The sequence below is a fragment of the Mauremys reevesii genome, linkage group 22, assembly GCF_016161935.1.
Source record: "Mauremys reevesii isolate NIE-2019 linkage group 22, ASM1616193v1, whole genome shotgun sequence".
Lineage (NCBI taxonomy): Eukaryota > Metazoa > Chordata > Testudines > Geoemydidae > Mauremys > Mauremys reevesii.
This window is the reverse complement of record NC_052644.1, coordinates 23,807,808-23,822,742: the sequence shown is the minus strand read 5'-3', so window position 1 is coordinate 23,822,742 and position 14,935 is coordinate 23,807,808. Positions and strand designations below refer to the sequence as shown.

The 14,935-nt window shown below is 67.9% G+C and overlaps 1 protein-coding gene across 3 annotated transcripts; it reads left to right on the top strand.

The window, feature by feature from the left end:
- The first annotated feature begins 210 nt into the window (after nt 1-210).
- Nucleotides 211-14,850, top strand: FGD1 (FYVE, RhoGEF and PH domain containing 1). 3 transcript variants are annotated; one of them, XM_039510362.1, is made up of 19 exons: nt 211-332; nt 4,347-4,520; nt 4,767-4,956; nt 5,195-5,615; nt 5,795-5,884; nt 7,994-8,142; nt 8,686-8,842; nt 9,100-9,238; nt 9,512-9,570; nt 9,907-10,053; nt 10,229-10,321; nt 10,696-10,775; nt 11,877-11,907; nt 12,120-12,224; nt 12,572-12,697; nt 12,833-12,947; nt 13,102-13,163; nt 13,390-13,533; nt 14,060-14,850. In XM_039510362.1, the coding sequence occupies exons 1-19, from the start codon at nt 212-214 to the stop codon at nt 14,303-14,305; spliced, it is 2,649 nt and encodes an 882-aa protein (XP_039366296.1). In that variant the 5' UTR covers nt 211; the 3' UTR covers nt 14,306-14,850. The 3 variants fall into 3 exon arrangements, 1 of the variants encoding a protein (XP_039366296.1); XR_005590585.1 differs by lacking the exon at nt 13,102-13,163 and having other exon boundaries at nt 12,120-12,206; nt 12,833-12,980; nt 14,060-14,188; XR_005590584.1 differs by lacking the exon at nt 13,102-13,163 and having other exon boundaries at nt 12,833-12,980; nt 14,060-14,188.
- Nucleotides 14,851-14,935: the final 85 nt, after the last annotated feature.

Here is a 14,935-nt window from a genome sequence, read left to right as displayed (position 1 = left end):
CCCATGCCTCCAGCCCCGCGCTGACGGGGGAGCAGGCGTCTGCCCCCCCCTGGCGAAGGAGATCCGCCCTCCGCTCTCCTGCCAGCCTCCGGGTTGGGATCGGACGCCCCTGGCTCAGGATGTGGCCCGAGATCCCCGGGGCTCGGGGGGGCCTGGGACCGGCTCTCGGGGGGGACTGAGTCCCGGAGGGGGGGGAGGGAGGGCTGCAGACATGCAGAGGACCAGTTTGATCGGGATCCCCAGCCTGGAGCGAGCCGGATCCTTCTCGCAGCAGTTCAAGGCCACGCGGTTCTCCTATCACCTGGAGAGCGGGGCCGGTGGGCCCCGAGCCGGTAAGGGGGGGGAGGGGCGTCTTCTGCATTCAGGCGGAACCTGTGTGGGGGTGATTCTCAGGTAGGGAAGGGGATTGGAAGTCCGGACTCCTGGGTTCTCTCCTGGCTCTCGGAGGGGAGGGGGGCTGGTGGTTTGAGCGGGGGCTGGGAGCCAGGACTCCTGGGTTCTCTCCTGGCTCCGGGAGGAGGGGGCTGGTGGTTAGAGCAGGGGGCTGGGAGCCAGGACTCCTGGGTTCTCTCCTGGCTCCGGGAGGGGAGTAGGGGCTGGTGGTTAGAGCAGGGGGGGCTGGGAGCCAGGACTCCTGGGTTCTCTCCTGGCTCTGGGAGGGGAGGGGGGCTGGTGGTCAGAGCGGGGGCATCCAGGACGCTTTCTGCTGCAGTTTTTGGTGACAGGTGATGTTCAGCCTCCGGGTTTTCGATATTTGTCTCTTCCCTTGGACTCTGCCCTGCCCCCACCCTGTCGGTCCTGCCTCTGGGCACAGGACATTAGAGCGGCTCCTTGCCCTGGATGGCTGGCGCTGGAAGGGTCCCAGGGTGCTGGGTGGGCAGCCCTTGGCCTGAGACCCTGTCTCATCACTGGGGGAATGGCTCTGTGACCCCCCTCCCCTCCCAGAGCCGGGGAGAGAACCCAGGAGTCCTGGCTCCCAGCCCCCCTGCTCTAACCACCAGCCCCCACTCCCCTCCCAGAGCCGGGGAGAGAACCCAGGAGTCCTGGCTCCCAGCCCCCCTGCTCTAACCACCAGCCCCCACTCCCCTCCCAGAGCCGGGGAGAGAACCCAGGAGTCCTGGCTCCCAGCCTCACCCCCCCCCGACCGAGATCAACCCCTCGTCGTGCCAGGTGCTGCACAAATCCCCGGACTGATCAGGCCCCGACAGTTGCAGAAGACAATTCCTGCCCCAAAGACAGAGGTGGGAGGGGAAACTGAGTCACGGAGGAGCGAAAGGCCTGGCCTAAGGGCGGGTTTACCAGGTCTGGAACAAAGACTCCCGGGGGGGGGGGGGGTCTGTGTCGGTGTCGGTCCCGTGCGGACCCAGCGGGAGGGGACGAGCCCGGCTCAGGGGCTGGCTGTGCTGCCCTCCTCTTGCGACACGTTTCCAGCAAAACAAAACAACCACAATGTTGTTGTTCCCAATGGGCTCAGCTGATTCGGGATGCGGGAGTCCCCGTGATTGTTCAGAGGAAGCTTGGTCAGGACTCCTGGGTTCTCATCCCCCTGGGAGGGAAGTGGGGCCTAGTGGTTAGCAGCAGGAGCCAGGACTCCCAGGTTCTCTCTCCACCCGGGAGGGGAGTGGGGGCTGGTGGTTAGAGCAGGGGGGGAGCCAGGACGCCTGGGTTTGGCGGGGGAGGGGCTGAGATGGAATGGCTCAGATTTGTGGTTCAGGCTGCAGTGGTGATATTTGCATATTACCCACACTCCCCTGCATCCCCCCCCCCCCACCCTACAGTCCTGGGCAATCTTGACAGGCATCTTTCCTGTCCTGCTGACCCCCTCCCCCCCCACAGGGCCCATCGCCAGGGCATCAGATCCCTGCCCAACCTCCTGCACCCCCCCCCACCCCATTTCTGGCTGGTGATGTTCATTAACCCCCTCAAGTCGCTGCTGCACAGGGAGCAGCTAAACTTGGGGGGTCTGTGGGAGTGAGGGGCACCAGCAGGGCTCGGGGGGGAGCAGGGGCTGCGGGTCGGGAGTGAGGGGCACCGGCAGGGCTGGGGGGGGGGGAGCAGGGGCTGCAGGTCGGGAGTGAGGGGCACCGGCAGGGCTGGGGGGGGTAGCAGGGGCTGCAGGTCGGGAGTGAGGGGCACCGGCAGGGCTGGGGGGGGGAGCAGGGGCTGCAGGTCGGGAGTGAGGGGCAGGGCTGGGCTGGGGGGGGAGCAGGGGCTGCAGGTCGGGAGTGAGGGGCACCAGCAGGGCTGGGGCAGGGGAGCCCAGGGCTGGGTGAGCAGGGGCTGCGGGTCGGGAGTGAGGGGCACCGGCAGGGCTGGGGCAGGGGAGCCCAGGGCTGGGTGAGCAGGGGCTGCGGGTCGGGAGTGAGGGGCACCGGCAGGGCAGGGGAAGGGGAGCCCTGGGGTGGGTGAGCAGGGGCTGCGGGTCGGGAGTGAGGGGCCCTGGTGGGGGGGTTCTCTGAGCCCTGTCTCTCCCCCACACCCTCAGGCACAGGCGGGTGGGGCGGTGCCAAGGCTGACAAGGTTCTTACTAGGCAGCCAGGTGGGTGAAGTCACTGCCAGCACCCACTGGATTTAAGGTGGCGTCGGGATACCAGGTAGGGCTGCGGGTCGGGAGTGAGGTGCACCGGCAGAGCTGGGGGCAGGGGCTGCAAGTCGGGAGTGAGGTGCACCGGCAGAGCTGGGGGCAGGGGCTGCAAGTCGGGAGTGAGGTGCACCGGCAGAGCTGGGGGGGGGGCAGGGGTTGCGGGTCGGGAGTGCAGGGCACCGGCAGAGCCGGGGGGGGCAGGGGGCTGCGGGTCAGGAGTGAGGGGCACGGGCAGGACTGGGCTGGCAGGGGCTGCGGGTCGGGAGTGAGGGGCACGGGCAGGGCTGGGCTGGCAGGGGCTGCGGGTCGGGAGTGAGGGGCACCAGCAATGAGAGACGATACCTCACCTGCCAGCCTGAATAGACAAAGGAAACTGAGGCACAGAGAAATGTGGTTACACAGGAAACCCAGGATAGAACCCAGCCAGCTCCCCACCCCATGGCCAGATGGGAGCCGGTGCCCCCGAGAGGGGACAGGCCCCTGCCCCCCTACCCCAGCCAGTGCCCCCCAGAGCTGGATCGGAGCCGGTGCCCCCGAGAGGGGACAGGCCCCTGCCCCCCTACCCCAGCCAGTGCCCCCCAGAGCTGGATCAGAGCCGGTGCCCCCTACAGGGCAGGGCCCTATACCCGGTTCCCTCCACCTTAAGCTGCGCTCCGGCCTAGCGGGATCCCGCCTGGTTGTGTCTCCTGGGCCCGGCCGTTGCTAAGATCTGGGATCCCAGCCCCCCTCCCCCCCCGACTTCCCCCTTCCTGCCCCGGTCCCAGCGCTGAGAGCAGTGGGGGTGAGTGGGCCTGGGAGCCAGGACTCCTGGGTTCTCTCCCCGGCTCTGGGAGGGGAGTGGGGGCTGGTGGTTAGAGCAGGGGGGCCTGGGAGCCAGGACTCCTGGGTTCTCTCCCCGGCTCTGGGAGGGCAGTGGGGGCTGGTGGTTAGAGCAGGGGGGGCTGGGAGCCAGGACTCCTGGGTTCTCTTCCCGGCTCTGGGAGGGGAGTGGGGGCTGGTGGTTAGAGCAGAGGGGGCTGGGAGCCTGGACTCCTGGGTTCTCTCCCGGCTCTGGGAGGGGAGTGGGGGCTGGTGGTTAGAGCAGGGGGGGCTGGGAGCCAGGACTCCTGGGTTCTCTCCTGGCTCTGGGAGGGGAGTGGGGCTGGTGGTTAGAGCAGGGGGGGCTGGGAGCCAGGACTCCTGGGTTCTCTCCCCGGCTCTGGGAGGGGAGTGTGGTCTGGTGGTTAGAGCAGGGGGGGGCTGGGAGCCAGGACTCCTGGGGTCTCGCCCCGGCTCGGGGAGGGGAGTGGGGGCGGGTGGTTAGCGCCGGGGGGGCTGGGAGCCAGGACTCCTGGGTTCTCTCCCCGGCTCTGGGAGGGGAGTGGGGGCTGGTGGTTAGAGCAGGGGGGGCTGGGAGCCAGGACTCCTGGGTTCTCTCCCCAGCTCTAGGAGGGGAGTGGGGTCTGGTGGTTAGAGCGGGGGGGGGAGGGGCTGGGAGCCCGGACGCCTGGGTCCCCTGTTCCACCCTTCCTCCAAGTTCAGCCGTTTTCTCCTTTGACCTTTGTCCCCCCAGACGAGGGGTGTGCCGTGGGTGGAGGAGGGGAGCTCAGCAGCAGCTGGTGGGGGTTGACCATACTGGGGGGGACCCTGCTAAGGAGCGGCCGGGGGGGGGGGGGCAGTGGAGAGGTGGGGGAGGGGGACTTGCAGGGAAGGGGCACTGGCGGGGGATGGGGGGCCGAAGGACCCCCCCCTCCAACCCAGCCACCTCCCTTCTCTTTTCCAGGCCCCCTGGGCCAGGGCTCCCGGCTGCTGGTCAAGAGTCTGTCCCTGGAGCCGCAAAGCGAACCCTGGCGTCCGGAGACTGCCCAGCGCCTCAGCTCAGCCCCTGGGCCCCACAGTGACGGCGGGGAGCCCCGAACTGCCCTGCCCAGGCGGGCCCCGGGCCCCAAACCACAGGGTGAGTCCCACAGTGCGGGGGCGGGGTGCTGGGGCAGGTGCTGTGGGGATATTGGGGGGCTGGGGGAGGCACTGGGGGGAGGGGGCAGGGAGAGGTGCTGGGGGAGGGAGCAGGGGGCTGGGGGAGGCACTGGGGGGAGGGAGCAGGGGGCTGGGGGAGATGCTGCGGGGGAGGGGGCTGGGGGAGGGACTGGGGGCTTGGCGCTGGGGGGGTCACATTAACCCTTTCCTCACTTTCCTTTTCCAGTCCCGCCCAAGCCAGGTCACCTCCAGAGCGCCCATCCCCCGTGGCCCCCGCCCCCCATCCCCCCACCCCCCTCGCGCCCCCTCCCGGCCAACCCCCGCCTGGGCCCCCGGAGCCCCCTGACGCTGCACCCCGAGGCCCAGGATGGAGCTGGCTCCACGGCCGTCTTGTCCCTCATCGAGAAGTTTGAGAGGTGAGTGCTCCTCCCAGAGAACCCAGGCTGCCCCCACCCCGCTCTAACCCGCCAGACCCTGCCCCACCTCCCAGAGAACCCAGGAGTCCGGACTCCCCTACCCCGCTCTAACCCGCCAGACCCTGCCCCCTCCCAGAGAACCCAGGAGTCGGGCTCCCCACCCCGCTCTAACCTGCCAGACCCTGCCCCCCTCCCAGAGAACCCAGGAGTCCTGACTCAGTTTCCCTTCCTCCCGCAGGGACCCTGTAATCCCGACCCCGGAGCAGCCACCCCCAACTGCCAGCCCGGACCCCCCGATCCCTGGGGAGGCCGGCGCAGCCGATGTAACCCCCAAGCTGCTGGCGCTTTGGGATCTGCCGGGGGGGCAGGAGTCAGGGCCAGCCGGGTGGGGGGACCAGACCCCCTGCCTGCCCCCCCCGGCCCCCAGCGGGAAACTGGCCAACCGGGACAGCGGCTTTGACAGCATCAGCTCCCCCTCCACCAGCGAGGAGCTGGGCTTCGGGGGGGACGAGGGGCAGGGCGACGGGGGGGGCGTCCCGGCCCCCCCCCCCGGCCCCGACTCCGAGGTGGACAGTGACCTGGACGAGGGGAGCGGGGACGACGGGGAGCCAGGGCCGGGCATGGGCCCCCCCCGGGCTGAGAGAGACAACGGGCCGGAGGTGAGATCTGAGAGATCCGGCGCCCCCCAGCGCCCGGCCCCACTGCCAGGGGAGAGAGCTGGGGGGGTGGGGGTTGGGGCAAGGCAGATCTGAGTGTGTGAGGTGGGGACATGGGGGGCAGAGGCTTGGGGCGCGTGTGTATGGGGTTGATAGCTCTCTCTCCCCCTCTGCCCCCCCAGCTCACAGCCCCGCAAAAAGCCTTCCACATCGCCAGCGAGCTGCTGCAGACAGAGAAGGCTTATGTCGCCCGGCTGCACCTGCTGGATCAGGTACCAGGAACTGGGGGGCTGGGAGCCAGGACGCCTGGGTTCTCTCCCAGCCCTGGGAGGGAGGTGGGGGCTGGTGGGTCAGAACAGGGGGCGCTGGGAGCCAGGACTCCTGGGTTCTCTCCCAGCTCTGGGAGGGGGGGGCTGGTGGTTAGAGCAGGGGCGCTGGGAGCCAGGACTCCTGGGTTCTCTCCCAGCTCTGGGAGGGGAGTGGGGGCTGGTGGTTAGAGCAGGGGGCGCTGGGAGCCAGGACTCCTGGGTTCTCTCCCAGCTCTGGGAGGGGTGGGGCTGGTGGTTAGAGCAGGGGGCTGGGAGCCAGGACTCCTGGGTTCTCTCCCAGCCCTGGGAGGTGGGGGCTGGTGGGTCAGAACAGGGGCGCTGCGAGCCAGGACTCCTGGGTTCCCTCCCAGCTCTGGGAGGGGGGTGGGGGCTGGTGGTTAGAGCAGGGGGCGCTGGGAGCCAGGACTCCTGGGTTCTCTCCCGGCTCTGGGAGGGGAGTGGGGGCTGGTGGTTAGAGCAGGGGGGGCTGCGAGCCAGGACTCCTGGGTTCTCTCCCAGCTCTGGGAGGGGGCTGGGGGGCTGGGAGCCAGACTTTTGATACAGTCTCCCACAGTATTCTTGCTGGCAAGTTAAAGAAGTCTGGGCTGGATGAATGGACGGTAAGGTGGATAGAAAACTGGCTAGAGGGTCGGGCTCAACGGGTAGTGATCAATGGTTCCATGTCTAGTTGGCAGCCGGTATCAAGTGGAGCCCCAAGGGTCGGTGCTGGGGCCGGTTTTGTTCAATATCTTCATTAACGATCTGGAGGATGGTGTGGACTGCACCCTTAGCAAGTTTGCAGATGACACTAAACTGGGAGGAGTGGTTGATACGCTGGAGGGTAGGGACAGGATACAGAGGGACCTAGACAAATTAGAGGATTGGGCCAAAAGAAACCTGATGAGGTTCAACAAGGACAAGTGCAGAGTCCTGCACTTACGACGGAAGAATCCCATGCACTGCTCCAGACTAGGGACCGAGTGGCCAGGCAGCAGTTCTGCAGAAAAGGGCCTAGGGGTTATGGTGGACGAAAAGCTGGATAGGAGTCAGCAGGGTGCCCTTGTTGCCAAGAAGGCTAATGGCATTGTGGGCTGTATAAATAGGGGCATTTCCAGCAGATCGAGGGATGTGATCATTCCCTTCCATTCAGCACTGGTGAGGCCTCATCTGGATACTGTGTCCAGTTTTGGGCCCCACACTACAAGCAGGATGTGGATAAATTGGAAGAGTCCAGCGGAGGGCAACAAAAATGCTTAGGGGGCTGGAGCACATGACTTCTGAGGAGAGGCTGAGGGAACTGGGATTGTTTAGCCTGCAGAAGAGAAGAATGAGGGGGGATTTGATAGCTGCTTTCAACTACCTGAAGGGGGTTCCAGAGAGGCTGGATCTAGACTGTTCTCAGTGGTGGCAGATGACAGAACAAGGAGCAATGGGCTCAAGTTGCAGTGGGGGAGGTCTAGGGTGGATATTAGGAAACACTATTTCCCGAGGAGGGTGGTGAAGCGCTGGGCTGGGTTCCCTAGGGAGGGGGTGGAATCTCCTTCCTCAGAGGTTTTTAAGACCCAGCTTGACGAAGCCCTGGCTGGGATGATTTAGTTGGGTTTGGTCCTGCTTTGAGCAGGGGGTGGGACTAGGTACCTCCTGAGGTCCCTTCCGACCCTGAGATTCTATGATTCTATGATTCCTGGGTTCTCTCCCGGCTCTGGGAGGGGAGTGGGGGCTGGTGGTTAGAGCAGGGGGGTTGGGAGACAGGACTCCTGGGTTCTCTCCCAGCTCCGGGAGGGGAGTGGGGGCTGGTGGTTAGAGCAGGGGGGTTGGGAGACAGGACTCCTGGGTTCTCTCCCAGCTCCAGGAGGGGACTGGGGGCTGGTAGTCAGAGCAGGGGGAGCTGGGAGCCTGGACTCCTGGGTTCTCTCCCAGCTCTGGGAGGGGAGTGGGGGCTGGGAGCCAGGACTCCTGGGTTCTCTCCCAGCTCTGGGAGGGGAATGGGGGCTGGGAGCCAGGACTCCTGGGTTCTCTCCCAGCTCTGGGAGGGGAGGGGGCGCTAGTGGTGCTCACTGGTCCCCCCCACAGGTGTTCTGTGCCCGTCTCCTGGAGGAAGCCCGCAGCAGAAGCTCTTTCCCCGGCGACGTGGTGATGGGGATTTTCTCCAACATCTGTTCCATCTACTGTTTCCATCAGCAGTTCCTGCTGCCCGAGCTGGAGAAGCGCATGCAGGAATGGTGAGCGAGCTACGGGCCGGGGGGCAGGGCCGGCTGTAGGCCAACTCCACCAATTCCCCCGAATCGGGCCCGCGCCCCGCGAGAATCCCTTCCCGGGCTAGAGGCGCCTTTGTCGGTTTCACTCACCCGGCGGCGCTCCGGGTCTTCGGCAGCACTTCAGGGGCGGGTCCTTTGTTGCTCTGGGTCTTCGGCCGCACTTCGGCAGCGGGTCCTTCAGTGCCGCCAAAGACCTGGAGCAAGTGAAGGACCCGCCGCCGAAGACTCAGAGCGCCGCCCGGGGAGTACAAGCCCCACGTGGTTTTTTACATTTGTTTGGTTTTTTTGTCATCCCTGCCGGGCCCCGTCGAAACTGTTCGAACTGGGCCCCACACTTCCTAAAGCTGGCCCTGCCAGGGGGTGAGACGTTGCCGAGATGCAGCCACCTCTGGGGCGGGGTGGCTGGGGAACCGCCACACATAACGCCATATGGGGGACTGGCTGGCTCCGGGGAGTGGGGACTGGGACATGGGATGCCAGCTCCGATCCCCCGCCATGCCCCCCCAGGGACAGGCACCCCTGCATCGGGGACATACTGCAGAAGCTGGCGCCGTTTCTCAAGATGTACGGGGAGTATGTCAAGAACTTCGACCGGGCCATGGAGCTCGTCAACACCTGGATGGAGCGATCCGCCCACTTCAAGCTGATTGTCCACCAGATCCAGGTGAGGAATCCGGGCTCCCAGCCCCCCTGCTCTAACCACTAGACCCCATTCCCCTCCCAGAGCCAGGGAGAGAACCCAGGAGTCCTGGCTCCCAGACCCCCCCTGCTCTAACCACCAGCCCCCACTCCCCTCCCAGAGCCGGGGAGAGAACCCAGGAGTCCTGGCTCCCAGCCCCCTGCTCTAACCACCAGCCCCCACTGCCCTCCCAGAGCCGGGGAGAGAACCCAGGCGTCCTGGCTCACAGCCCCCCTTTGCAGATGGAGGAGGCCTGCGGGAATCTCACCCTGCAGCACCACATGCTGGAGCCCGTCCAGAGGATCCCCCGTTATGAGCTTCTGCTGAAGGATTATCTGCAGCGCCTGCCCCCCGGCGCCCCGGACAGCAGGGATGCAGAGAGTGAGTGGGGCACTGGGGTGTCCGGGGGGGCTGGCTGGCTGGGGGGCTGGGTGAGGGCTCTATGGGTGTTGGGGGGGCCGGGCTGCTCTGGGGGAATCGGGGGGGGGCTGGCTGAGTGGGGGTCTCTGTGGGTATCTGGGGAGGGGGCAGGCTAGGCAGGGGGCTCTGTGGTGTTCGGGGAGCTGGGCGAGGGGGCTCTGGGGGTGGCTGGGGGGCAGGCTGGGCGGGGGGGGTCTCTCCTGGACTCACCCCATCTCTCTGCCCCGATCGCAGAGTCCCTGCAGCTGATTGCGACGGCAGCAGAGCATTCGAACGCCGCCATCCGCAAAATGGTAGGATGGGGTCCGAGTGCGGGTCCCGGCCTGGGCGCTAGGGGGCACTGTGCTGCGGGGAACGGGGCAGGGCTGCGTAGGGGGTGACTGGGTACCACGGGGCTGGCCCGTCCAGCACTGAGATGCAGCCAGCGATGGGGCTGGGCGGCTGGGAACAGCCACACACAACGCTGCATGGGGACGGCTTGCGAGATGCAGCCACCTCTGGGGCGGGGCGGCTGGGAACCGCCCCACATAACACCTGACAGGGAGGCTGCCCCGTCCCCAAGATGCCAGCTCGGGGGCAGGGCGGCTGCCAGGCTGTGGGTCAGGACTGACCCCCGTTTTCGCCCCCAGGAACGGATGCACTCCTTGCTGAAGGTGTACGAGCTGCTGGGCGGGGAGGAGGACATCGTTAGCCCCACTAACGAGCTCATTAAGGAAGGCCACATCCTCAAGCTGTCCGCCAAGAATGGGACCACACAGGACCGGTACCTGATCCTGGTGAGAGACCCCAGGTCTGGGAGGGGGCCCTCTGACCCCTGGGTGGTTGGGGGGGGTCTGGCTGAGTGACCTCTGACCCCATAGTAGTTGGGGGGCTGGGTGACCTCTGACCCCTGGGTGGTTGGGGGGGCTGGCTGGGTGACCTCTGACCCCCTCTCTACCCCCTTCTCCCCAGTTCAACGACCGGCTGTTGTGCTGCGTCCCGAAACTGCGTCTCCTCGGCCAGAAATTCGGGGTCCGGGCCCGGATCGACGTGGAGGGGATGGAGGTGGGTGGGGAGCATGGCCCCCAGGCCCCTGTGCCCCAGTATCCCCCCCTCCCCGGACCCCTGTGCCCTGGTACTCCCCCTTCCCCGGGCCCCAGTATCCCTCCTCCCCCCAGTATCCCCCCCTCCCCGGACCCCTGTGCCCTGGTACTCCCCCTTCCCCGGGCCCCGGTATCCCCCTGGGCCCCTGTGCTCCAGTATCCCCCTCCCCAGTATCCCCTCCCGGGCCCCTGGGCCCTGTCTCTCCCCTCCCCCGGGCCCCTGTGCCCCACTATCCCCATCCCCCCACTGCCCCAGTATCCAGCCCCCCACAACAGGGGGGGTCGGTGGGGGGTTTCTGACCCGGGCGCTCCCGTCCCAGCGTCTCTGTCCCGCAGGTGAAGGAGTCGAGCGGCGTCAACCTGCCCCGGACCTTCCTGGTGTCGGGGAAACAGCGCTCGCTGGAGCTGCAGGCGAGGTAGGGGGACCCCCCCCGGAATCCCCCCTGCACCCCCCGGTATCCCCCCTGTGCCCCCGATATCCCCCTGCCTCTCCCGGTCTCCTCCTGCACCCTGATATCCCCTGTGCCCCGATATCCCCTGCCTCTCCCGGTCTCCTCCTGCACCCTGATATCCCCTGTGCCCCCGATATCCCCCTGCCTCTCCCCGGTCTCCTCCCTGCACCCCGGATATCCCCCCTGTGCCCCCGATATCCCCTGCCTCTCCTGGTATCCTCCCTGCACCCCTGATATCCCCTGTGCCCCGATATCCCCTGCCTCTCCCGGTCTCCTCCTGCACCCCTGATATCCCCTGTGCCCCGATATCCCCTGCCTCTCCCGGTCTCCTCCTGCACCCCTGATCTCCCCCGTGCCCCCGATATCTGCCTGCCTCTCCCCAGTCTCCCCCTGCCTCTCCCCAGTCTCCCCCCTTCCCCCCGTATCCTCCCTGCACCCCAATATCCCCCTGTGCCCCATATATCCTGTGCCCCTGATATCCCCTGCCTCTCCCTGGTCTCCCCTTGCCCCTGTATCCTCCCTGCACCCCAATATTCCCCTGTGGCCCCGATATCCCCTGCCTCTCCCTGGTCTCCCCTGCCCCCTGTATCCTCCCTGCACCCCAATATCCCCTGTGCTCCTGATATCCTGTGCCCCGATATCCCCTGCCTCTCCTAGTCTCCCCTGCCCCCTGTATCCTCCCTGCACCCCAATATCCCCCCTGTGGCCCCGATATCCCCTTGCCTCTCCCTGGTCTCCCCCCTGCCCCTGTATCCTCCTGCACCCCAATATCCCTGTGCTCCTGATATCCTGTGCCCCGATATCCCCTGCCTCTCCTAGTCTCCCCTGCCCCCTGTATCCTCCCTGTGCCCCGATATCCCCTGTGCCCCGATATCCCCTGCCTCTCCCTGGTCTCCCTCCACCCCGGTATCTGCCCTGCTCCCCCTGATATCCCCCCCGCCTGGTATCTCCTCCTGGTCCCCCCCAGCCTGGTATCCCCTCTGCCTCCCTCCACAGCCTGGTTATTCCCTCCCCCCGTCTACCCCACCCCCATTAACGCCCCATGTTCCTGTTTCTGCCCTTTAGGACGGAGGAGGAGAAACGCGACTGGATCCAGGTACCTCGGGGGGCCGTGGGACCGTCCCCCTTCCCCCAGCATGGGGTCGATCCGGGGGGACAGGGTGGAGGGGGGAATTCAGCTCAGGGTCACCTCTCTCCTGCCCCCCGCAGCCCTTCCCAACCCCCTATGAGTGGGGAGGGTCCAGGCCGCGGGGGGGGGCTGCCAGGGGAGGGGCACCTCCCTCCCCGTCTCATTCCCCTGCCCCCCAGGCAATTCGGGCCACGATCCTGAAGCTGGAGCAGATGCCGGTGGGAGCTGCCCCCCGGGAAGAGGAAGAGCCTTGGGCTGGATCGCCGGTGAGCGCACACGCGTGTGTACGTGTGTCTCTGTGTGCGTGTGTGGATGGATGAGTGTGGGTGGGACATGGGGGTGCAAGTGCGGGACCTGTGTGTGTGTGTGTGTGTGTGTGCAAGTGCGGGACCTGTGTGTGTGTGTGTGTGTGTACGTGCGAGGACAGGATCTGGGGGTGTGCACGTGCGAGGGAGAGACCTGGGGCTGTGTGTGCAAGGGAGAGACCTGGGGGTGCACGTGCGAGGGCAGGATCGGGGTGTGTGCGCGTGAGGGCAGGACCTGGGGCTGTGAGGGCGAGATCTGGGGCTGCGCGTGCGAGGGCAAGACTGGTGTGCGCGTGCGAGGTCCCCGTGTCGCTGTCCCCGTGCAGGGCCGGGAGCTGGGGCGCCGGGCGCCGACGCCGATCCGGGAGAAGGAGGTGACGCTCTGCATGCGGTGCCAGGAGCCCTTCGCCGCCCTCACCAGACGCCGCCACCACTGCCGGGCCTGCGGCCGCGTGAGTCCCGGGGGCTGGGAACGGGATGGGGGGCTGGCAGGGGGGAGGGGCCCAGGGAGCCCGGGACCCCCTGGCTGGCCTGTCCCCACCTCGGGGTCCCCCCGGTCTCACGCTTCCCCCCCCCCGGCCCCCCAGGTGGTCTGCGGGAAATGCTCCGAGTTCCGGGCCCGGCTTCTCTACGACAACAACCGGCCCAACCGGGTCTGCGGGGGCTGCTTCGCCGCGCTGCACGGCCCCCCCGGGACCCCCGGCCCCCCCCCCGCGCCGCCGCTCCATCCTCGAGGTGAGTCCCCGCCATGCCCCCGAACCGCCGGCCCCCACCGCGCCGCGCTCCATCCTCGAGGTGAGTCCCCCGCCATGCCCCCGAACCCCGGCCCCCACTGTGCCGCCGCTCCATCCTCGAGGTGAGTCCCCACCATGCCCCCAGAACCCCTGGCCCCCACCGCGCCGCCGCTCCATCCTCGAGGTGAGTCCCCCCGCCCGCCCCATCCTGGAGGTGAGTCCGCCCCGCTGTGCCCCCAGAACCCCTGGCCCCCACCGCGCCGCTCCATCCTCGAGGTGAGTCCCCGCCCGCCCCATCCTGGAGGTGAGTCCGCCCCGCTGTGCCCCCAGAACCCCCACGTGCCCCATCCTGGAGGTGAGCCCCCGCCCCTCGCAGCCCCCGGCCCTACCGGCTCTTTCTGCCCCCGCAGAAGCAGGCGTCGGAGGCGGCTGAGCGCAGCGTCGTCTGCAGCTTCCTGCACTACATGGAGCCGGGCGCCAAGGCCTGGCACAAAGGCTGGTTCGTCGTCCCGCAGAGCGAACCCCTGGTGCTCTACGTCTACGGGGCCCCCCAGGTAGGGCCCTGCCCCCCAGCCCCTGCCCCAAGTGCCCCCGCAGCCCCTGCCAGTGCCCCCACGCCCGCCCCGCAGCCCCTGCCTGTGCCCCCACAGCCCCGCCTGTGCCCCCACGCCCGCCCCACAGCCCCTGCCTGTGCCCCACGCCCGCCCCTGCAGCCCCTGCCAGTGCCCCCGCAGCCCCTGCCTGTGCCCCCACGCCCTACAGCCCCTGCCAGTGCCCCCGCAGCCCCTGCCAGTGCCCCCACGCCCGCCCCTGCAGCCCCTGCCAGTGCCCCCCCCCCGCCCCACAGCCCTGCCAGTGCCCCCCACAGCCCCTGCCAGTGCCCCACACACCCACCCCGCAGCACCTGCCTGTGCCCCCCACACCCTACAGCCCCTGCCAGTGCCCCCCGCAGCCCCTGCCAGTGCCCCCCACGCCCTCCAGCCCCTGCCAGTGCCCCCTGCAGCCCCTGCCAGTGCCCCCCACGCCCGCCCTGCAGCCCCTGCTAGCCCAGCTGCTGACCCCCATCTCTCCGCCCCCCAGGACGTGAAGGCCCAGCGCAGCCTCCCGCTGATCGGCTTCGAGGTGACGGGCCCGGAGCCGGGTGCGCGGCTCGACCGGCGTCACTCGTTCGCCATCCGCCAGAGCCAGCTGCGCTGGCAGTTCGGCGCCGAGTCGGAGGGGCTGCAGCGGCGCTGGATGGAGGCCCTGAGCCGGGCCGGGCGGGGGGAGTTGCCCCCTGTGCCTGGGCCCATCCCCGAGGCCGAGGAGGGGGCCGAGGGCACCTGATGGCACCCGGGGGCTGGACTGGACACCCCCAACGAACGATACTTGAACTGTCCTCAGGCACTTTGAGACGCCCCCTCGCGGGGCATCGCCTCAGCGCTGGGCTCCTGGCAAGCCCCCCCGCCCCCCCGGGGGCACCGGCTCCCATCCCGCCCCGGGGCGGGGATTGGCTGACTCGCTGGGGGCAGGGGGCAGGGAATGGGGCTTGTCCCCCCCCCTCCACCCTTCATGCACCAGGCAGAACCCCCACAAGTTCAGGCCCAGCCGTTACGTGGTGTAACCCCCCCTTTGTTCAGCTGCGACCTGCCCCCCCTGGCGGGATCTACGTGCCGGCTCACCCCCGTCTCATGCGGCACACACCAGGGCTGGGGACACGCTTAGCACACGACTATTTTATTGTTGCTGACATGCAGTGGCTGGCCACTAGGGGCGGCCTCGCGTCCACGGGGGCGCCCCGACTCCCCCCCCCATTTTCCAGTGTCCTTGGGAGCCGGGCGTTGTTGTTAAAGCTCCGTCAGCGGATTTCTTAATACAGGTTTTGTTTTGTTCGGGTCGTTTCGTTTTCAACCAAGGTGCAGGGAATGGGGGGCATCTCCTCTAGGGGGCGCCAGCGCCTATCCAGCCCTAGGGCGG

Coding starts and splice junctions, on each gene's coding strand:
- FGD1 (XM_039510362.1), top strand. CDS start 212: ATGCAGAGGACCAGTTTGATCGGGATCCCCAGCCTGGAGCGAGCCGGA. Junction 333..4,346: donor GGCCGGTGGGCCCCGAGCCG/GTAAGGGGGGGG, acceptor TCTCTTTTCCAG/GCCCCCTGGGCCAGGGCTCC. Junction 11,908..12,119: donor AGAAACGCGACTGGATCCAG/GTACCTCGGGGG, acceptor CCTGCCCCCCAG/GCAATTCGGGCCACGATCCT.